Source organism: Zonotrichia leucophrys, chromosome 2 (genome assembly GCF_028769735.1).
Source record: "Zonotrichia leucophrys gambelii isolate GWCS_2022_RI chromosome 2, RI_Zleu_2.0, whole genome shotgun sequence".
Lineage (NCBI taxonomy): Eukaryota > Metazoa > Chordata > Aves > Passeriformes > Passerellidae > Zonotrichia > Zonotrichia leucophrys.
The window spans coordinates 91,909,580-91,933,661 of NC_088171.1; the positions used below are offsets into that span (position 1 = coordinate 91,909,580).

At 39.6% G+C, this 24,082-nt stretch overlaps 1 protein-coding gene across 2 annotated transcripts in view; it reads left to right on the plus strand.

Annotated features, from left to right (window-relative positions):
- TMEFF1 (transmembrane protein with EGF like and two follistatin like domains 1) overlaps positions 1–24,082 on the plus strand; it is a 115,680-nt gene that overhangs the window by 57,299 nt on the left and 34,299 nt on the right. For both annotated transcript variants that reach the window (XM_064705669.1, XM_064705668.1), the window contains exons 2-4: positions 12,184–12,293; positions 16,560–16,689; positions 23,001–23,027. In XM_064705669.1, coding sequence (XP_064561739.1) covers positions 12,184–12,293; positions 16,560–16,689; positions 23,001–23,027 — 267 coding nt within the window. The remainder of the gene's footprint in view (positions 1–12,183; positions 12,294–16,559; positions 16,690–23,000; positions 23,028–24,082) is intronic.

Genomic DNA, 24,082 nt, shown 5'->3' on the forward strand with positions numbered 1-24,082 from the left:
TTTCAGATCTTGCTAGATGTTCAAAACCTATGCAGCCCCCATCACCTTCTGATGACAGGTGATGTGCTGACATTTTTGGAAAATGTCAGTTGGATATTCTAGGTACAGCAGGTTTCTTCCCATGTTCAGTCAGCCTTGAGCTGCACTCACAATTGAGCCTTGCAGGAGTGGTTTCTCTTACAATTTATGGAAGGAATGGATCAGCTCCTAAAAATATCAGTTGACTGGAAAGAGAGAGCCTGTGAGACGAGGTGTTTCCAGCAGAAAACTCATCCTGAGTGCGCAGGGACACCACCTGCCCTGGCAGAGGAGACCACATAGGGTGGAGCTGTGAGCATAGGTCCTGTTCCTCACACCCTTGCAAAGACAGTGTATTTTCTAAAAAATAGTATCTGTATTTGATTTAAGCCAAACTTACCCTCTTCTTTGCCCCCCTGTCCCACCCTCCCTAGGGCAAAGCACATCCTAAAAGCTTGTTGAGGCTCCTCCATATTTCCATGTCTTGCTGCACAAGAGCCAACCCCCTACAGTGTTGTGTTCCTGAACAAACAAGTTTTTCCCAGTGGGACTATGAGACACATTTCTGGGTTTGCATGGCACTGTCTGCATTAGGCTCTATCACAGCAGCACAGTTTGAATTCTGAGCAGTGATTATCAGCCATTTGAATACAGCAAATGAGTCCTGCAAGCTGCATTTAATACATCAACACAACTCTTCCGTTAGCATTAGTAGCCTTAGCATGTTAGTATTCATTTCTTTCTCTCATTTTTTAAAATTAATCAACATGTACTCCCTAAATCTTTTTGTGTCTGCTCCATTTTTGGTGATCACAATGATTTTCTAGCTGTGGTGTTGAAAATATTTCTATTAAAGGGAAGGTGATGGGAGTGAGAAAAGGTGACCTTGTAGCAAAACAATTGGACAGGGACAAGCTCTATTGTGGCATCCTGCCTTGGCCTTGTGTTGCTGCCTTGAATAAATCCTTCCCTTTATATATACTTTTCTTCCTTATTCACATCCACTGAAAGGGAAGTGATATTATCTAATTTTTATCACAATTTGTATGGTTTCTGTGCTTATGCTGTAAGTAATGGGCTGCTTCTCACCCATGCCTTTCAGAAGGGAGCTCTGATCTTCACTGCAGCCTCTAGGTATTTCACATAGCTGCTAATGATAGTAACTGGGAGCAATGAGTAATATCTAAAATTTAAGCTATTTGAAGTCACATTATAGATTTCCACTATCAAATGGTCTTGCAGACAGCAGCATTTTCCCTGTAGAGAGTGAATAATTAAGATTAATACACTATCTGACAACTTTTTGTCAGATATTTTCTGCTGCTTTTAAGGGAAAGTTTCAAACCTGGGAAATACACAGTGCTTTAAAAAATTCTCCACTCTGTAATTCTACACATTTGTAACCAACAGACAAAAGCCTAAGTCAAGTTAATTGCCTTCTGCATAAAAATCAGATCCTCAAAAAATTGCTTGTGTCCTTGATCCTACAAGCACTTAAGGACATTCTTTGTCTTGCATGTAATCAGTTTCATTCAGCTTATTTAGATATCACAAATGCTCAGGGTTAAGTCTCTGTGCAGGCATTTATAGGACAATGCCAAATGTCAAAACACCTTTTCAAATAGACTTGTTTCTCATAAACACCATTTTGTAGTAAATAGTGTTTTTCTAGAAAATTCACCAAAGACACCTGTTTTTCTGAGGTTTGTAGCTGAGAAATGTAAGGACTTTCCATTCCAGAGAGTTTTCTTCTTCTGTTTTTTTATCTCTAAAGGAAAAATGTGATAAATGGAAAACTAGAAGGGAATGAGTAGTAGCATTGGAGCCAGAAGTAAACAATGAAAATATATTTTACTGAAAATATGGGGTTTGAGTGCATGTATATATATTTCTCATTTTAAAAATATTCTCTTTTTTTTCTCCAAGAAACATACAATTTTTGGCAATCATGCATAATGTGTGTAATATGCACAGCATGTGTAATAACCTGAGTTGTGCAGTGTTATCTATGTCAGCATTGTGTTGGTTCATCCATGAAAAGCCAGCAGTTCCCTCTAAGTGCTTTCCATTCTACTTGGGAGAGATTTTATTTTTAAAAATCATTATTGAATTTATTTTAGTTTTTGAAATAATGGCTCCCAGAAGGTCAACTCATCCCTACATGACAACCTGGGATGCTGTTCCATGGCTGAGAATACACTTTCTGTGGAGCTTTCAAGGACCAAGACTCAGCTGCTTTTTAAATATCTCTCTGACACCAAAACCACAAGAAGAGTAAGGGAAAGAAAAAGTGGGGATGTTAATGAGGAATTATAGTTGGCTTTGATTTCCCCCCAAATGTCTTTAAAATGAAGTAAAACAAGCAAGAAGCCAAGTCACTTCCATAGCTTTCCTTAGAGGAAAATGTCAACCCACATATAGAGCTCAGTTCTTTTTGTGCTAGGACTTGAAGACAAACACAGATTGACATGACCTTGAGAGTGAAGAAAATATGTGGGCTTTGTAGCAAATGGACATACTTCTGATGTGATCAGGTTTCTGCTGACTTCAGCCCTTGTTCCAACAATGACAAGAAGCCTCGTGATCAGGCCCTTTAACCGCTTCCCTTACTCTTGCTCACAGGGATGAAGGCTCCTTTCTCTGCCTGCATCCCAGAGCTCTGTAGCAGTGATCAGGTGACTGACATGGTTATAGAAAGGCTGCATCTTCTTGGCATCTTCTTGGCTGCTCACACCAGGGCTTGTTTCTCTTCTGCTGTAGAAAAAATGAAAGCGAGGAGCAGAAAACAGAGGGAGCTCAGGAATTAGCACCAGGGCGAGGTAGAGCCATCAGCCATCCATCCCCTATCTGTATGCAAATATTGTCATTTTGGAGACCCAATAGAACATGACACCTCTATTCTGGCTCTTAATCTGGCTAGCTGGTCCCTGGACCCTATGCCTTTGAGTTTTGTGCAAGGAATGGGATCAGAATTTGACCAATATAATTTTCCAATTTAGAAATCAACTTGAGTTACATATGTCACCTACAGATCAAAGAAGAAATTCCCTGCAATGTTTATGGAAGATTATTAATTGATTTAGTGTTCATTTTTACCACTATTTTACTTGGATTCCGGTTCTTTAGGAGTCTAAATGTTTGTTTCAGTGTCTGAACAGCTTCCCACTCCTCTCAAGGTTTGGGAAACTAACAATCAGATTTACTTCATGAACAGGACTGAAGAGTTCACCTTGGTTTGTAATTGGCATAGAAAGATTTCTTCAGAACAAGGACTCATTAGCCAAAGCTATAGCTTCCATGGGAGCACTGTACTGGCTGGATGTGTTCCTATATCGGCAATGATGCTGGAAAGCCTGAGAAGCTCCCCAGCTGAGGGGGCAGGGGAGAGGAGAGACAGAAGACCCTTACGAAATTGCTTGCAAATGTTTTGGGCATTTGACCATCGACTCTGCAAACTGAGAGACAGAGCAAGAAAGCAAGGGAACATTAAGGGAGCAAGGACAAATAACATTTTCCCACTGGCTGTAATTGCACATGCTGCACAACTGTCAAGGCTTAACAGTATAATTTACCCAAATGAAAAATTTCCTAGGAGTCCCATTAGTTGTCGAAGGCTGGTGAAGTGTAAGAGCACTATTTTTAAAGTTAACCTACCAGAATAAATCCATTTGTATAGGCATTAGCATTAAGCAGCACAAGTTTGCCACTATCCTGAAAGTCCACGTGTTTACAAGATCCAAGTCTAAATTTCTGAGTCTCAGTATGGCAAAGACCATGACAGTGCCATGAGTGAAAAAGAGTCAATAAGAGCCACTTATTTGCATATGTTTGTGAAAAGGAACACATCGCATGTGTTTGTGTTGTGGTTGCATGAGCCTTGTCCCAATGCCATGGCTTTAATCACAGCTGGAGATTAAGCATCATGCAACAACTCCTTAACCCCCTCTCAATTTCCTTCGAAGCCCCAGTGGAATGTGGAGGAAAATCAAAGTAAAACTTGTACGTTGGGATAAGAACAGTTTAATAATTGAAGTTAAAGTGACTTACAGTAATAATGGTAAATAATAATGACAATAAAAAGGAAAAAAAACCAAGTGATGCACAATGCAATTGCTCACCACCCACTGACTGATGCCAGACCTTCCTTCCTGAACCCAGATCAGATTCCCTTCCAGGTAACTCCTCCTATGTTATGTACTGGGCATGATGTTCTATGGTGTGGAATATCCCTTTGGTCAGTTTGGATCACCTGTCCCAGCTGTGCTCCCTCACAGATTCTTTTGTTCACCTCCTCACTAGCAGGGCATGAGGCAAGGAAAATAAATGTCCTTGACTTGGGATAAACATGACAAAAACCCAAAACATCAGTGTATTATCAACCCATTCTCATTCTGAATCCAAAATAACTACTGAAAAGAAGTTAACTCTACCCTGGCTGAAACCAGGACATGCCCTGAATTCCTCCAACTGGCAGTGGAGACATTAGACATTGGACATTAGACCCCTTTTCTCCAAGCAGTCACTGATTTTCCATCAACTTTTGGGAAGATCAGTGTCCTAGGCCTCTCCTGCTGTCAGATTTGGCTGAAATTCCCCAGTGAGTGAAAAAGTTATAGGAACAAACCAACCTGTCTGGAAAGTTGCAGCTCCTGCACAGCCTGGATTTCCTTAGAGGCTGAAGATTGATAATGTGTGTTTTAATCAATCTTGCTGTAAATATGCTATATGAGCGTGTTCCTTTTCTAATACTTTAATTTTATGTAAAAATATGCAATGACATGCTTACTTTTTATAATGGCTTTGCATAATCATAGTCAATAATTTTTTGTAGTAAGATATATTCTGCTTTGCAAGCAAGTTTTTTTTAAGTCAGTGTCCTGGATAGCTGCTGACAGAGAAGCACACCAGACCCAGGTCCTGAAGGCCAGATTGCTGTACTGCCTGACCTTGATCCAAAAGTGTTCATGAGAGAGAAAATAATTCCAGGTACCCACCACATCTATCCCTGTCTCCAACCAAATGCACAGCTTGTCAATTTGTACCATTTGGTTACATATTCACCTACAGATTACATAGCATTTCTGAAATATTGCCAAAGCTTTTATTATAAGAAAGAAGTTAACTTTCTCTGCAAGTATTTTTTTCCCCTTGATGGAAGCAGAAATGTACCACCAGCTGCACCCAATATTTTGATGGAGCTGTCATACAAACACTTGTCGCTATGGCACTTTTCCTTATTTTTTCACACTGAATAGAGTTAATCTCAGGCACACCAGCAATGTGAATATTGCAGTGTGGGAGACTCTCAGGTTCAAAGCCTGCCTCGTTACCTTGCTGTGTGAGTGCTAGTTGTTAAAAATTGCTGTGGTTTCCTATTGTGTACAAGAATACTAATTGCTTCAGCAGCATGTATGCATTCAGTTTTCCTCTGCTCAAAAAGGAAACTATGGTGATTTGAAATGTAAAAGTATAATCATCCTAGATAAATTGGACAGCACTTAAGCAATCAAAAGCTAATGCAGTCTTGTAAAAGTAGTTTTAGGGAAATATTTCAAGCTTTATTCACTCAGATAGCATTTTCAAGAGCCAAAGCACAGCTTTATTTTTTCTTTCTGCACAATTGAGCATTAAATATTGCACTGAGACAGAGCAAAACAGGTTTTGCTGTCCTCTAATACTGCCTAAGATTGTTTTCAAAACAGCAGATTTGCCATCAGCCACACAAGGCATCCATCAATTGACCAATTAAAAAAATGTGGGAGTATTTGCATGCTGTTAGATTACAGTTGTCTTTTTAGAGTAAATTAATTTTAATAATTTTGTTTGTTTTTATTTTTTTTTTCATAAAACCTCTTGGCTGTCCCAGTGAATTGTTTTCTTTTAATTCAGGTCTGAAAGAAAATGATACCATATCACATCAGGAAAAGGACGTTCAAATGACTTTTAAATGGTTTAATTATTCAAAGCTTACATTTGTTTTAGATTTTCTTGTGTTACATTTTCATTTTTCTCTTTTTCTTCTCTGTTTGCCTTTATTTAAAAATTCTTTTTGTTGTTCTCTTTCCACTCTCCACATTCTTAATTTCTTATAATTTTTTGCTAAACTGTCACCTCAAATCAGTGGCAACAGCCATCTTCAAATGGGATATGCAGTGTCTGAAGGGCATCCTTCTTTTCTCTAAATTATTTCTAAGTAGTTTGTCTTATTGTCTGGTTTTTTTTCTGAAAAACATAGTTTTTCATTTGAACAAGATAGCATGACCTGTTCTGTCTTGCTTTGCCTTGTTTGACACAAGCAAGTATTATTTATTTGGACAAGTAATTGCTAATTTTGTCTGAGGGGCTTGTCTGCTCTCTTTTTCTTCACCCATAACCTATGACAATTTCTGAGAAGAAAATCAGCAAACATAAACTCTACAATGCAAATTATTGTGATTTACATAATCCACAACTGCTGAAACGTGAGGATTATAAAATGCTGTGAAAACATAATGCAGAGTTGGTTTATTAATTCCCAAATAAATGGTAATCTCAGGTTTTATCACCGATGCACACTTACTTGGGAAGCTTGTGGTTCCAGCGTTTTAGTAATAATTTTTCTCTAACTGATGAATCAAGAAAAGCCACTTTGTCCTTTGGTTGCAGTGCTAAAGCCAGCAATGTCCCAATGTTACTTTCCCCAAACAAGGATGGGTGAAGAGTCAAGGTCTGGATGGGAAGCACCCCAGGAGTGGCTGAGGTCACTTGGTCTGTTCAGCCTGAGGAAGAGGAGGCTGAGGGGAGAGCTCCTCGTGCTCCTCGTGGGCTGCAGCTTCCTCACAAGGGGAGCAGAGGGGCAGGCACTGACCTCTTCTCTCTGGTGAACAGTGACAGCACCTGATGGAAGGCATGAAGCTGTGTCAGGGCTGCCTTGGGTATTTTTAAGGTGTTTTTCCTAATATATGCCTTCCCTAGATATTAGGAAGTTCCCACAATTACACTTTCTGCTCAGAGTCAGGGTGAAACAGCTCTGTAAGCATTTGCACGACTTCCTGCAGGAAAGGCTGTTCTGGATGTACTTCAAAAAGCTGTGGGATGGAGCTGAGCTTGTAGATTAAGACATCTAAATGTAAATGTTTATGTATAGATGTGTGCATGTGAGCTAAGTGTCTGAACCAATGTCAGAGTCACTGTGGGTGATGGAAATCTGAAGTGACTGAAGCCACTACCAGATGGGATGCTCGTATGTCTGCAAGCCATGGGTAGATTTACAGGAGAATTGTGCAGTTTTCTTCTGAGCTGGCAGCAGGAGGTGAGCAGAGGTATTCCAGGGACACCCAAAATACTTCCCTGGATAATTTTTTTTGCGGTGCCATTCAAACTCACCTGGTTGAAGTGGGCAGGCTGTCCTTGGGAAGCATGGGATCAGAGGCCTGGCTCTGAGAATCACCTTTGTTGTGTGGCAAAGGTTGTGACTGGCAGGTAAAGGTTTAGTCAAGAGCTCAATTCAAGACTCAGGTTATTACTGTACTTGTATTACTGTACTTGTGTGAGCACCTCAGCTTTATAATTCCCTTTATAAGGGAAAGATTTTGTTGGGTGGGTTTTTTCCCCCATTAAATTCTCCATTTATAAATAATTTGGCAAAACAAAACAAAACAAAAAAACAAAACAAAACAAAAAGCCAGTGATTTGCCCAAGCCAATCCAGAGTCATAAGATTATTAGATTGATATCCAAAACTGAGCAGGTTATAGGTTTTCTGTTCCGATTTCACCTTCTTTGACTCTGTTTTGTGGTCCTGAGAGCTCTAGTCAAAATATCACTGTCTCCAGTAGACTTTGTGTGCTCTGACGTATCCTTACACAACATAATTTTTCCTGAGCCCCTTTTCCAAGCCTATGTTGACTCAACTCAAGTTCTTACAAGTTTGGGGGTTCTATTAAGCTGTAGAATTGCAGACTTTTTGTAAACTCTCCCAGGTCCCTCTGTGTGTATGTGTCTATATATGACCTCCATCAGAGGTTGTACATTCTAATTTAAAGCTTGGCTTCACAAAGAACAAAATTTTTTGGAGGACAAAAAATCCTTGCCTTTTCCCTCTAATGCTAATTTTTTTTTCCCTTTTAACCCCTTCTTTACCAAACCCATAGGTTAAGAGCAGAAGGCAGCAAGGGGTCCCAACACCTACTGTTTGGAAACTTATCCATAGAAAGAGAAAACAGATAGACAGGCAGGCAGAGTGAGTTTTTTCTCAGGCACAGCTGCAATAGTCACAGGCTCAGTTTCATGTGGGAAAGGTATTTTTTGGTTCCTTATATCCATTCATCATTACTATGTACTATTGCCAACCCCAGGAGAAACATGAGTTATGAAAAAGCAAAGCAAACAGATTTGCCCATCTTAGATTTTACTTTATTCTTGAGATATCCAGATGGAAACAAGATGTTTGATGTACTTAAAGCTAAAAATTTGATTTCATCTTCAGGTTCAGCATTTTGACACATGTAATTTACCTTATAACGAGAGCCTCAGAGCAATGCATTTTGAGGTCACAGGCAAAAAGCCAATCTACAGCTACTTGTACTGAGCTGTACTTCACATTCTCTGAAAGGAGTCAAAATAGAGAAGGCTTTCCTCATCTTTACTGATCTAACAAATTTTCACAAAGTGAATTCTTTTCAACACAGAAAAAAAGGCAAACCCAGAAGACCTTGCTGTAGGTCTTTGCTAGCTATTCTGTGCCAGTCAGGCCTCACGCAACCAGGAAGTGTATTGGCTGAACAGATACTAGCAAATCATTTTTAATGCCTCATTTCAGGTCTTTGGAGATTAATTTTATCATAAATTTCGAAGCCTGATTTAATTGCGCTAATTATATTTTCTCTTGGGAATTGATGGATTACTACCTAGCATATTCTCACTGTGCCTAATGAATCACACTGAGGCTTTCTCTTATTTATACCTGCTGGAAGTGAAGAAAACGAGTTACAATAGGCACTAAAGAAACATGCAAGAAATTACCCTAAACCATTTGCTACATATCCCTGCTCTTCTCATGGACCTGCTCTTACAGTGATGATTCTATTCTGCTGGAAATAATTGCAGAGAATCCATTTTAATTGTTTGTCTGTGGGGAATTCACTGAGAAGAGAGCACATTTCAGACATGCAAGACATCTAGAGTTCCTCCTCACATCACCCTTTTAACATCATCCACCCATCCACATGCGCTCCTTTTTGAACGGAGTGCTGTGGGTGCAGAAGTAATTACAGCCACCACACCTCCCAGTACTTGTGATTCCATCAGATGTAATCATGCACACATTGGAGGCCTGATTTCACTGCTGCTGGAATTTGCCACTGAATGGAATAAGGGATTAGGTGACATCCTGTCATAGAATAAAGTTCATCTGTCATGTTCAAGTGCCAATCACCAGGATATCTTGTTTTTGTTCAACTTTGAAAAATCATGTTGTCTCCTGGTCTCTGCATGACCTTTCCTGCTCAGTGTTCATTTAATGCCATAAAGCTTCTAATCAGTATTTATCATTTATATGGAAAGAAAAACAGCCCATGCCTAAAATGAAGTAACCATTAAATGCACAGTGTCCTTTCTCTCTTCTTAATTCCTCCAGTGGGATCAAAACCAATGCCAAATATCTTTTTTTCCTTGGTTTACAAGGGATAATTCTGCACCCCCATCTTCATATCCTTTTTTACAGTTATGTTCTGAACTCTTTCCCTTTTTCTCTGGCTTTTGCAGGCAGAGCAATAGCTAAGCTATGAACGAGTATATCTTGAGTTCAGCCTTGATGCTGAACTGCCACCTGACCTCTCTTTCTGAGCTCACCCCATCCTTCTCCTCTGCAAAACAGTGAGGTCCCTTGCCCACCACTGTGGTGAAGGGGCTCCTTTCTGCATGTCTGTGTGCCCTCTCCACACTGGGGGAACACCAATATTGGGGAAAAGTCTGCACTACACTGCTAGGCAGTTGGACGTTGTATAGACTCACAGAAATTCAGGCAGGAGTTGTAGCTGCCCAGGGGTTTCTTCTGCTAGTCAGGATCATGGGGTAGGATGTTGCAAAGCACTGAGTCCAGCGTGCTCAGCTGAGAGTTGGGCAAGGGGAACCAACATCTCATTGTTTTCCTGACCTGATGAACAGAGTCTTTTGAAAGAAGTGCATGCTCTAATTTGACTGTACGGTTATTCCTTTTTAGAATTTCATTTTCTCAAATGTCGTATCACCTAAAGGTGGACCCTTCTTTCAGATATGACAATCATTTCCCCTTAATTAATTTTGATAGTTTGTTCATCTTCGTGGAACAGACCTTCATGAGGAGAAAGAAAGGCACATTTCCTTCAGGAGCGAGTTACGAGCACATTAAATTGAAAAGCTGCGATGTTCTGTCACATTAGCTCGGTCCCTACAACGCAGCAGTCACGCTTGATAAACGGCGACATTAAGAATAACATTAGAGAACACAGGCACAGGGTTGTGATGGCAACCAGGATACCTATCTGCCCATTGTTACACACATTGCCCTCCTCATCTGTGCTTTTGGGAGCCATGGACATATGGAGGGAAAAGAATCAATATGTTTCTCAATTTTTTCTCATGGCTGACGAAAAAATATGTGGATTGCAACTGGAGTTTTCATTGAGCTGTAATCCTGTAACTTCACTGCCATAAAATATACATAAAAATACATGCTCTGTTAAATATAGAAGCATGTGGCAAAAGTGTTAAAAATTATTACGTTAATTATTGTTTATTTATTTATTTATTTATATAAAATATATGTGTGGGTGTATAATGTTACATAAACAAATAGGAGCAGTTTTCCAGTGTGTCTATCACTGTCATACCAAAGTGCTGATACTGCTGTGAGGGGGAGGCTGGTTGCCTATTTAGGACTCTAAGTGGCAGCGAGGATTATTTTCTTCTGCTTTTGACCTACCTTTCCCTGTTTCTGAATGGCTGGCGTTCAGTTCTTTCTTTAAGCTAGTTTTCTTGCTCATTAAATTCACAGACATTATTTTAAATCACACTGCTGTCAGTGAACCTCTTTAGTGGATCATACTTGCTATGGAGTCCTGAAGGTTTCTGGCTTGAACCATAGCACAGACAGCTTTGAATCATATCCTCTGATTTCACTGCACATTTAACAGTGTCAGGGGATTTTTCCAGAGCCCTTGGTGTTATTTTGCCCTTTTCATTCGAATCAATAGTACCAGCACTGTTCCCACACAGCCTGATGAGGTCACATTTAGGCAGACAGTGACCACTTCCATTATCCCACTTGTGCTTTCTTTTGCTCTCTTTCCTATGTACAATTCAAATCAAATACTTATTTCAAAATAATATATTTATTTTCTTTTAAAACTAGCCTTGGATTGTGATGTCCAAAATAAGCTTGCAGCTAGTTAGGAGATCTTTGTGCTGGAGCTAGTGCCTGTGCAGTTGATGTGTAAAGCCCCTTGGTTTCCCTCTTGCCAGCTGTGCTGCAAGCTTATGGTGGCAGGAGCTGCCACTTGTGCTCCATATTTTTATGCAGGAACTGAGACACAGATCTCTGGTTCATTACTCTGGCTCCTACAGTGCAAGCAAATTATAATAGTTTAAACACAGTTGGGTTTATTTTTAGTCTGAAGGATAATAGTGTGGCCATGGCAGAGTCTGAAAAACCAGGCAGAGAAATTCTGATGGTTTAGCTTTTCTACTTCCTCAGGACATTTGTAGAGAGTAAAGCAAAAAGAGGTAACAGGTGAGAAACATAGGCTATAACCTGTGTAAAGCTCCTGACTCCTACTAGAAACAACTTCTGTGGACAAGAGTTTTACACTGTGGCATCCCCATCAGGGGAAACATGGAAGAGAATTTGGGTAGTGTCAATACATGCTTTCTGTGTATCTGTTTATGAGGTGAATCGGCATTTAGCCAAAACCACTCTCCCAGCCAGGCAAAGCTGCCTCTAGGGAGCAGGATGTGCCCCTGGAGGGGAGCCCAGGGACAGGGCTGAGCCCATGCAAGGCAGCCTGGAGCAACAGCTCTGGCATTTTTCCTTTAATTTCTATATGGTACTAAGGCAGCAGGGGTGCTCCAAGTGTTTAAGGACAAGGCAGTACTCAAAATAACTCATCTTACAATTTCTTTCCTGTCTCGTTTTCCTGTTTTTCTGCAGAGTTAAATGTAAGGGAATCTGACGTAAGAGTGTGTGATGAGTCGTCGTGTAAATATGGAGGAGTGTGCAAGGAAGAGGGAGATGGCTTGAAATGTGCGTGTCAGTTCCAGGTAAGGGCTGCTCACCTTTTTGTTTGGCATTTCTAACAAATCCTTCAGGTGTATTGAAGTATTTGTAGAGTCACTGCTTCAAAAATTCCACTAGGCAACAGGCTTATGGACTCTGACCATAAGCTCATTTTTCAATGGCACTGATTGGATCGGATAATAGCAGGCTCATCAGTGATCATAAGGGTTTTGAACTAGAATAATGAATTAGTCCTGCTCAGAAAAAAAAACTAAATTAGAATGTCTTCTGAAGTTTTAAAAAGAAGTAAATAGCAGGTTCAATTTTTTGTCAGTTTTTGATCCTTTAATTTACAGTTTTTATAACTATCATGGCAATTCTTCTCCCTTCTGCCATCAACTTTTTTAGAGATAAAATATAGCAGTTCTTCCTTTTTACAGTTTTTAGCCAGGACAAATATATCAAATATTATGTACAAGACTCATGGTAAAACTGGAAGAGCTGGCAGTGTTATCAGCAAACCCTTGAGTGGGCTGTCTTTCAGTGTTTTAAAAATAATTTTATGTTCTGTTTCCAATAAATAATAAATCAAGGGGAACCAGAATAGCAAAGGTGTGTATATGATCTTACACTGGTTTTGGATTCCAGTGTTTCAGAGCTGGCTTTTGATAATGTGCTGTTCAACTGTGCTGGGGACATTGTTCTAGCTGCCTTTAAAAGGGGGAAAAAATTCTTATGAGACAAGGCTTTTTCATCTCTCTCAGTCTGTCTGTAACATTTGTTTATGCAAAATCGTAAAATCAAAGCTCAGTAATGATTATAAAAAAAGGGGGGGAAAATACAATCCTAGGACAACCAAAGGTTTATTTTTTGTAGTTTTTTGTAGGTGGTAAATTTTGTGACTTCCTAATAACCAGGTCTTTAGGACATACAAAAAAAAAAAAACTAGTCCATGTGCTAAACTGTTAATTTGTTTTGAAGAGTGCAATTTTTTTGAAAGCATTGTTTTTAAACTACTTGCATGTTTACTTGTACTTGTTGAATAATTTATTCTGTACTCTTAGGAAATAAGTCCATGGGTGAGGAGAAGATACTGTGTTTTTCAGACATAGCAGGTTGAAAATCTTGTAACTCTCAAATTTAATTGAGCTTACTTGACTTGCTGCAACTAGCAGCACCAAAATTTCCAGGCAACAAACACCCAGCCCAAACTGTTAGGTTCTTCACATGCAAGACTGTCTGAGGGCTAGCTATTTTTTTTCTGATATTTCAAGGATTTGAAAGGAAAGCAGACACATTTGTGTATAGTGGTTCAGCTGAAGAGGCACTGAAATGAAGATGTGGGAATATCAGCCTGTTCTTCCAGAAGTGTGTTTCCTATTCATCACAGAGCTGGATAACTGTGTCACTACACTGTTTTCCTAAGATTACTTCACAACCTCTGCTTGTAGTTCAGATGTCTAAGTGTCTTTGCATAACATATATATTATGTATGTCAAAGGCTTTAGCCAGGAAAATACTTAATACAGCAAGGCATTTTTTATGTTGTTAAAACTGAAATTTTTAAAAAAATGTACTCTAACAAAAGAGTTGCAAAATTAAATTGATCTGGGATCCAGGTTGTGGCCAGGTAAGATGTTCCTGCTAGCAAGGAAATCACGGAATCCATGAATATGCTGAGTTGAAAGGGGCCCACAAGGGTCATTGAGTCCAGCTCCTGACCCTGCACAGGACGTGACAGGAATCACACCATGTGCCTGAGAGCATTGTCCAAACACTTGTACTCTGTCAGGCTGGTGCTGTGATCAGTGTCCTGGGGATCCTGTCCTAGTGCCCAAGAACCCTCTGGGTGAGGAACCTTTTCCTGATATCCAACCTAAACCTCCCCCGACACAACTTCAGGCCATTCCCTCGGGTCCTGTCAGTGGTAACCACAGGAAAGAGATCAGTGCCTGCCCCTCCTCTTCCCCTCCTGAGGAAGTTGTAACTCAGTGAGATCTGCATGACAGAGAAGTGTTTTGGGGATCAGAGTGGCACAACTAATCACAGCCACCCATGAACTAAGGCTGAGACAGGCACAAACTTTGTTCAGATTAGGGAAGACGGATGACAAATTTCAGTGTTGTTTGAAAGACCTATAATGTCATGGCAGCAAGAGCTCTGCAGGCTAAAAGGTCTTTTGCTGCATTTTAGATGAGTTTTACAAAACCTGAATGAAAAACTGATCAGCATCTAGTGTGTGTGTTATGAACCAGTGTGGGAGGTAAGATGGGGTGAGGTGGGATTAGAGGGGAGAGAGACATCATGGGGCTCTTTTCCAATTTCAGTAAGAAAGTCTTTACAACAATCAGTTTAATTAGATAACTGGTTTAATAGGAGAGAATAGGAAAAGGAGATATGTGACAGTGAGTAAATCTTACAAGCCATTCAGATGTTGGAAACTGAAATCACACAGCGCTGGATGGGCCTTGGATGGATTTTCCCATGGCACACTGTACTGAGCAGCTCCTGTGCATGAAGAGATGCTCTCCCTTTTGGCCATTTGAGGTATCAGAGGACTTCCTCACAAGAAACCTTCACTCCTGAAGGGTGCTCACAGGAAAACTTTGGGCTGTACTGTAACAAATCACTAAAGGCTTACCAAACTGTAAAAAAGGAATCCCTTTACTTTTCATTTTCTATCCTCAGAAGAGAACCTGCAAATTTAAAACATCATACAGAGACTTAAGGAGGATTGAGAATTATCTATTGAACAGATAATCATCTATTGGAAAGTATTGTCCCCTTGGGAGGTGCCTGTTAATTACTCTCTAGAAATGACTGTTTTGTATGGCATGTGGCAGGACTAATGGTTGAGTGTCTGAGAGCTGCTCACCATGGGGAAGTAATAGAAAAACTGTTAGAAATAATTTTTAGAGCTGGCAGAATGATTTATTTTTGTTTATACCTGCTTAGTTCATTCTCAGTTGATCATCTATGGCAGGATGACAGAGGACTGGAGGGTAATACTCTTCAAAATTATGTTTTAACATTTCAGTACTTTGACCTTTATGTATGTCAAAGCACAAAGAAACTCTTGTGGGAGAGACTCTCATTTGGAATTTGGAGAAGAAACTCTTTTATTTTTAAGTCATTTTAGCTTAACTAATGTTATTTCTGCATGCACTCTCATGGGTTGAACAATACCAGTTCAATCATAAACTTTGTGTGGTTAAGAACTTTGGTGGCTACTCAGTATTTCATCATTGCTTCTTGGCTTTTGTTTTTGGTTGGGTTCTTTTTTACATCAGGGTGTTGAAGATGCAAAAGGTGTCTGACTTACAGTTACCACCACACCCCCAAAAAGGGCAATATCTCCTTTTCCATGCTGTGAAGCAGGGTTTGGACCTCAAGTTCAGCAGGAAGTTGTTTGGACCTCCAGTTCAGCAGAGTTGACATCTCAGATGTCAGGCAGATTGCTGGTCCCAGCATCTGAAATGCACATTATGTGTACAAGGGATTTATTTCTGTTAGAATATAAGAAAACAGCAAAATGTAGGTAGCTTCTGCAAAAGCTATTCTGAATGATAAGTTTTCCTTTCTTTCTTTCTTTCTTTCTTTCTTTCTTTCTTTCTTTCTTTCTTTCTTTCTTTCTTTTTCTCTCTCTTTCTTTCTTTCTTTCTTTCTTTCTTTCTTTCTTTCTTTCTTTCTTTCTTTCTTTCTTTCTTTCTTTCTTTCTCAAATTCTACTAAATTTAAGATTTAAATTTTTCAATGTAGTAATAGAAAAGCATTATTATAGTTGTTGACCAAGTAAAAGACTCCTGATGCTCTTGAATTTAATGAGAGTGGCTACTGTTTTCCACCTCCTTTGTAAGACTGTTCTGACCAAAAAGGTCAGCAAATCTCCCCTTAAGCACTGTTCTCCTTAAATTCTCCTTTGCTCAGTTTTGGCCCCCTGTGCCTAGTCATACTTTCTTGTATTATCTTGAAGAAGTTTTCTCCTGCCTCAGTGTTTATCCTTCAAATACTTCTAGATGCCTGGCATATTCCCTCTAGCCAGTACAAAGTCCCACCATAGTTATTTTGTGCTTTTAATCTTTCCTACTGAATTCCTATGTTCAGTCCATGTGGAGTTAGACTATTATTTCAGTGATCCAAGAGGAATACATATAGTGATACTGAAAAACTAATATATTTCAAGTAGTTCTTTAGCAAAAAGGGTTACAAGATGCTGTTAATAACACAACTATCTTTCTGTATATTAATATGCAGTTCAGATTAATCACTTGATTTCTGAATGACTGGGTTATATTATAATTTCTTTTCTAGTGTCACACAAACTATATTCCAGTTTGTGGATCAAATGGAGACACTTACCAAAATGAATGCTTCCTCAGGAGAGCTGCTTGCAAGCACCAGAAAGAGATAACAGTGGTATCAAGAGGACCTTGTTATTCTGGTATGTAAAACACCACTTTGTGTTACTAATGAATGATGTTTTATGGTTAGCTCTTTAGTTTTGCCCTTAATTCCAGCAATTAAAATTTTTGTGCTTTTCATAGGATGAAATAATGTGGAAAGCCCAAGCCCTCTTTAGGAATGGAACCTTTTGCTAGACGAGAAATCTTATATATCTTCTGATATGCTAACAGATTAATAAATAAACACTACACGCTGAAATACTTTATCTGAGAAAATAGATTATTAATGCTTCTGTGATGCTTATAGAGGAGCATTGATATCCATCAAAAGGCTTTTAACAAATTTGGAGCAGATTCTAAATTAGCCATTTCTTTAGGACTTTTATTTTTAGGATATACAGAATTAGTGTAGCATCCAACAAGTGGCACTGGTCATCCAGACTGCTGCTCTACCTGTATCCAAGGCATCATCTTTGACTTTGGGTCATTACATTGAAGATATGCATAACTTAAAAAATTATTCTACCTCACATTTCTAATGAACTTGACTTTTTTGTTTTTCCACACACTTAAAGCATAGATTATTCCACATTTCAAATACATGGGACAGGTTTTTCCTGTCTTGAATATTACAACATACTCTTAGACACAGAAACTTTAACCACCAGTGGTGTTCTGAACCTCTGGATAGATTCAAAGCTGGTGAGACCAGATACATGGCTGGCTTTCTTAGAATGAAATTAAATGGCTCAGTAGCATCAATGACTGCAATCTTTGGTACATACATAATACACACAAAATATTAAGTTGTGGGACATCCCTCATCTTTGGATAGAGAATGGTTGCTCGGAATTATCTAATCAAGGTCATGTCCATATGGCGGCCAAAAGCATGACCGTGGCTCAGATGCGCAATCCTTGCTAACTTTATGTTGGTTAGTTGCAATGACAATTTAGAGTTATCAGGCCTGGTTCTTAGTGGTAGCTGCAGAATCTTATCTGAAATTGGGGTAAATGCACATGCAGGGTACCTAGCCCAAGTCCTCACGCTGCCAGTCCCAGTTACCTCATTTACATGCAGCGTGTTTCACACCAGCTGCTCTTTGAGGCCTTTGACTGCAGCACAGACCTACCCTGAGGTCTGGCTCATCTTTGCTGAGGTCCAAAACCATCTGTGTTGTTGGTCCTAATACTGAAGGAAGCCCATGTTTTGTGCCCAGATCAGAAGCATAATTCCAGCATCCCTCAGGCTGATGACTGAATCTGCTTGTCTTTCCCAATCTCCCACCTGTAAATTATCTCCAGATGCTGCAGAAATAGGAAAAAAAATGCAATCCAGTTTGGAGGACTCACATATAACTGTAACAACACCCAAGAAATATGAAGGTTTGCACTGAGGATTTAATTTAATTGTATAATTAAATTTTATTTTTTTAATTTCATGCCCAAGTCATTTTAAGCAATGGACACGCAGCATGAAAATTTATTTCTATCACTACGACAAAATTCTAGGATAATGTTTTAGGAAAAACAAGGTGTGTTTGCATATATATGCATTCTACTCTACTAAGAAAAAGAAATTTTGAAATGAAAAATCGATTCTTCTCAGCCTCAGGTTGCTGGCAGCTAATTACTACATTATACAGCTAGTAGGGGATTTTTTTTTCAACCTTCCTCTCCTTTTCTTTAAGTCCTACATAAAACCCAGGAAACACAGCATAATTTTTAGCACTTAGTGTAACAGATCAGGAAACGTGCTGAAACACAGCGCTACAGAAAGTACTGAAAGCAGGTTTGTGAAGCAGAGGCTCTGATCCAGTCTCTGAGTACTGCACTTACACTGACACAACTTTAAGTGCCTCAGCAGAGCTCCACTAGAATGGCACCTGCTGCTCCCTGAGTGCCTGATGTGCTTCGAGGGATGTGAAAATATAGGATGATAAAAGTCAGAACCAGGACCTCTCCATGCCCTGCCAAGATGGTGACATATTTGTGCTCTTGATCTGTTACACCTTGTCCAGGTTTAGAGCAAATTTGGGGAAGAATCCCCCAAAGGAGCTCCAGTGGGAAAAGCAGATCCAATCGGCCCCTCCCCCCAACTGGTCCGGGAGGAAAAATATACCTCCTTGGAGAAAGGCAGAAAAAACCTGTTTATTAAACAATAAAACCAAAACAATATCAAACAATGAGACTCCAAAAGAGATGACAAACTGAGAAAACCCCATCCTCGGGTTGCAGCTCACTCAGTCTCTGAGCAGTCCCTCAGTGCTGGAATTGTCGCAGGCCAGGCCCGGCCTGGTGGGCCACAGCTGCAGCTGCTGGTGCTCCCCTGGGTGTTCAGTCCAGAGCAGTTTCAAGAGGTCCAAAGAAAAAGGAAAAAAAAACAGTCCAGGGAACTTCTTTGCCTCAGCTAGCTGATACTAACTAAAAAGCAAAAAAAAGAGTTCTGTCCCACTGTCTGTCCACAGACAACACAGTCAGGAGCAGGAATGTGTAGGAGTGGAGTACAGTGTCTGAAAACAAACAGCGTGCTTCTTCTCTCCCCCCCTTCACTCTCTGAAACACTCTTAAACGTGCAAAACTTATTATTCAACATAAACAGAATGAGATGATTGGGGATAAAAGCATCTTATAGTCAACCCAGGACACACCTTCAATGGAGACTCAGATATCAAATTAAAATATATTTGGTAGACCCCCATTAATTTTCACTGGCTGCCTTTGAATTTAAATGGTTATTAAAATGCTTTGTTCTACGGCATCATCTGGGGGAGAGATTCACTGGTTTCCTATCAAAGTTTTGTTTTTTCAAAGCAAAGCTTCATCCTGGTGGGATGCACCCAATACAGCAGGATGAAATTCCTCCTTAGTATTGGAACAACTGTTTAGTATTTAAAGTATGTCAGACTTCTGAATCTCATACAAGAATAAAATACTTCCCATTTGCTAGGGATTGATACCTTCTGTAGCTACAGCACTGGAAAAGGCTACACTGAGTGATTTAGTCACTAAATCATTATTCTGTTTCTTGGCAGGTAATATTTTGATTAAAATTTTACAGACATAAGTGATTTGCAACGTATTTTCTTATTTCCTTTGCCGGAAGGCTGTCAGAGTTTCAGGATTCTAAAATAAGCAATGTTTAAAGAAGAGAGTCAATTATAGATGCTTTAGAAATAAACAAAATGCAAGTTTTGACATTAAAAATGGTTGTTTAGAGAAATGAAAGAGAATGTATGGATGAAATTTTGGGTCTGCATAGGCAGATTTTAATATTGATTTTGACTGCTGCCAGATTTATATTGTATGCACATGAAAGTGTTACCACACAATGATGTAGTACTTGATTATACTTGCAGTTTCTCGGTGTACTGTATACATTTAGAAGCCACAGTCCATTGCTTTCTGTGGGGATTTCTGAGTAAAAAAAAAAAAAAAGAAAAAAGGGGAGTAAAGCCATTTGCAGAACTAGAAACAAGCACAGGATTTATTCTCTTAGGAGTGGTTTATGGAAGGGTCCGCTTGCTTAAAATTTGTCAGTGGACTGTTTGCCCTCCTGTTTGTACTTAGCAGTTTGGAGCTGTTGCTCTAAATGGGCAAGAGATGGGTTCCATTTTAATGCCACTTTGAGTTAAAAGCCATCCCTCCTGAATGAGAGAGGCTGCAGGCGTTTTTGGTTTGAGGAGCTTTTTCTGCCTCTGCACCAAAGCAGACCCACAGTACAGAAATGGCTCCTGTTCAGAAAGAACAAAAAAGGATATTCTGACTGTAGCTGAGTGCTTACAGCATTCAGATTCTGTGTCTCATCCAAGCCCTTCTTTGTGTATTTTATCCAGAAACTCCTTATGGATTAAAGCAGCTCACAGCAGAAGCTTGTATATTTGTGTATTAGCATACTTTTTATAGAACCATGGGATGGTTTTGTTTGGAAAGGACTTTGGAAGGGACTTTAAAGATAATCCAGCTCCCACCTCACAGCCCTGGGTAAAGATATCTTCTGGTAGACCAGGTTGCTCCATGCAGCCTGGCCTTGAACACCTTGAACAAAAAGGCACCTATTTGAAAAAGGATGGCTTAAGTAGAGATCAATCACTCCTCCTCTAATTACTGACCAGGGGCTGGGGGAATGCTGTTTGTGTCCAGCATCTTCATTTCTTTGAGCATCTTTCTTGACTGATCTTGGTGCATGAAGACAACTTTTGAAAACCCTGAATTCATTAAAGGCCTGAAAAGAGCAGGGCTCCTTGTCCAAGTAAACTGGAAAAAAATGCTACTCTTTTAACCAGCAGCTGCCTGGGAAAATCTAGCCAAAGCTCAAGAAAAGAAAAAAAAAGCAGGAACAGCAGCTTAGTTTAGCATGGTTACCCTGGAGATGAGAGTCCTAGCATAGCTCCCAGGGAAAAGTTGAAAATGATAGTGTTATAGATGATGACGCTTTTTTTTTTCTAAATCCTTTTTGAGAACTGAAAGTCCAGAGAGGTAGAAATGAATCTATCCTGCTGCTGTGATATCATGCCAAGTGGACTTCATGTATATCAAGCCAATTATCTATAGAGATGGGTGGTCTGAGCCTCAGCTCCATGATTTACAGGTGCTTTCCATGTGTGGCACCTGCCCTGCCCTGTGCACACTGGATTTAGCCAGAGCCCCTCACACTGGGCTGAGCAGCATTTCTCACCTCAGGGGAGAGCAGTCAGAGGATGAGAGCTGGAAATAAAAACATGGAAAAAGTCAAGACTCTGAGACATTTTGCCCTTTGTCTTTCATATGCATCACATTTGGTGAACTTGCTCATATTTATATGTCAGCTTCCTCTCCCCCAAAACTGCTTATGACACAATTTCACCACCATAAATAATGCTATATGTTAATTCATATAAGTAAATCATGCTCCTTCAAATTCCTTAATGAAGCAATACTGCATCATAAGGCATATTTCTCAGTGACTCAACAAGGACATTTTATATGGGATTGCATGCTTTGTCAGGATCACTGTCAATGGAGAGCAGAACCTTCTGGTTTTTGTGTTAATTTCTGTAAGGTTATAAGCTCAGTCTGTTAGACACCAAATAGTGGTATAGGAGGAAAGAAAGGGAAATTAAGGCAAAAGAAAAACAAATCTCTATTCCTGATACTCCATGTGACAGGAAATCATTTTTAATGTGTGAAGTGACCCAGTAACGTGGAATTTCACACTTTCAACCACGCACTAGAGGGAATTATTCTTAGAAATGCAGCTCCTTTAAGAAAAGCAGGGGAGGGAACTGAGCAAACATAGGGTTCGGTTTTTCCTCTGATGTGAACAACGACCTCATGTGTGGAAGCAAAATTCCCACTCCTCTCTCTGTCTGGCCCCCTTCTTTCAGTTTTTAGCAGATAAATTCAGCTGCCTTCTCCATCACCAAAGCAGGCAGGAAAGGAGAGGTGTGGGATGAGCAGAATGCATGCTCTGCTCCTCTCCTCAGCTTCCAGAGCAGCTAATCTAATGGGAATGGGAAACAACCCACTGACAGTAGCTGCCACACCATTCTCTCCTCTCCCCCTCCTCTGAGCTAGAAAGGCAGGAGGTTTTGTGACTTAGTTCATGTGTTTGAGGGCTTGCCTTTACTGCTGTGCTGGCTGAAGCCCGTGCAGAGCACTGCCCAGCAGGATGCACATGCAAAATCCCTAAACAGATCCATGCTGCTCTGAAGTAAAGTTAGTTGGCCGGGGGTGGTGAAGAATCTCAAGTCCTGCTGACACTTGAACTGCTAATGCAAATGGGATCCAGTTGAAAGCTGTCACTCACCAGATGCTAATCCAGTCAGTCAAATGTCAATGAAATAACAATGCCATTAGAGCATCTTTATACCAAGTGATTGACTCAACTGACAGAAGCAATTTTGTCATTAGATGACTTAAATCAACCTTACTTGGATGACTAGTTGTCTTCTGGAGGTACTTCTGCGGTCAGGTGATTTATGTGTTGAAGTTTGCCTTGAAGTACCACTCCCAGGGCCAGAGGGTAAGGAAAAATACATGTTCAAAAAAATTGGAATTTGTACTATTCATCTCTTTTGGGTTTAACAAATTTTAATCTCTAACAGTTGAAAAGAGGGTAAGAAAGATATTTGTTTTCAGTACTGAATAATGCTGTTCCTTGAGTAACATCTTGACAGGGAAGAGAGAGACTAGGGCACAGTGAGTGTGGACAAACAGGGTTAAAGGATGCCAGACCTTATGTGGGATGTTTGTTTTTACAGCTGGCTCATGAAATGTAACATCTGTGTAATGTTTTACAGTGACAAGTTCCTGAACAAACAGCTGCTCCTGGAGCCATATTTTCATTTGCTTTCTTTTTTCTTTTTCAGATAATGGCTCTGGGTCAGGAGAAGGAGGTAAGTACCAAACTCCACTTATCTTTGGTTTTGGTCTTTCTTTTAACAAATGTATGCCAGTTTTATACACATATATACACATGGCTACTGTATAGCACATGAATTGAGGGAAAATTATGGCACTTAAAATAAGCTTTAAGGTTGCAGTTATATTGGACCATCTCAGAACAGTAGTGGTAGAGGAATAGGTTGTAGTGTGCATTTCACCAATATTGTTCTCTCAGATTTGACCTATATAATTTTTCATTTGTTACCAGCAAGGCAGTGCAATATTTAGATCCCTATTTCACCTGTGTTTCTCTCCAGAAAATGACCATTCACAATAAATTTATTAGCATTTTCCTCTTGCATTTATTTCCTTAGTGTCTAAAGCATCTATTACCTTATGCTTGGTTGAGCTTGTTGCCTTAAATATAAAACAATTGCATTATGATTTCTATTAATATGAAGTATTTTACTAAAATATTTTGTTCAAAAAATATATATTCAAATATATATATATATGTATTGCTGTATATTCCAAGCGGGGATGTAGTACAGCTGATGGTAGTAGAAGTGTTCCCATCTTTCAACACATCTTAATCTTCTTCCAAGGGTTAAAAAAAAATTATCTTAATTCTATCTTTGATACTACTTACAAGAATGCATATAGAATGAAAAGTATGAGACACACATATATATACAAACACAGAAAAACTGTTTTGCCTTTAGGCTTTGGTAGTATTAAGAAGGTGTTGCATTTCACGGTGATGGGACTGAGTTTTGAAGTACTGTAAATTTTGTCTAGCTAAATAAAAATGTGTTTTTGGGGAAAGACATCTATGGCATCACCGTGTAGCTAAATGTAACAGTTAACTTTTCAAAAACCAGGAGCTAGCTCACTCTTTTTTTCCTGTATGGAGGTGAAGGGGGGCATTTCCCTCCCCCTAAATAAGCTGCTATCAGTAAATTCCTGGGCTGTTGCTAGCTGCTGCTAGGGCCATTCTCACCTTTGCTTCCTTTTGGGCCAGTGTCAGAAGGAACAATTTTCTGCTCAAACACTTCCTCTTCTTACC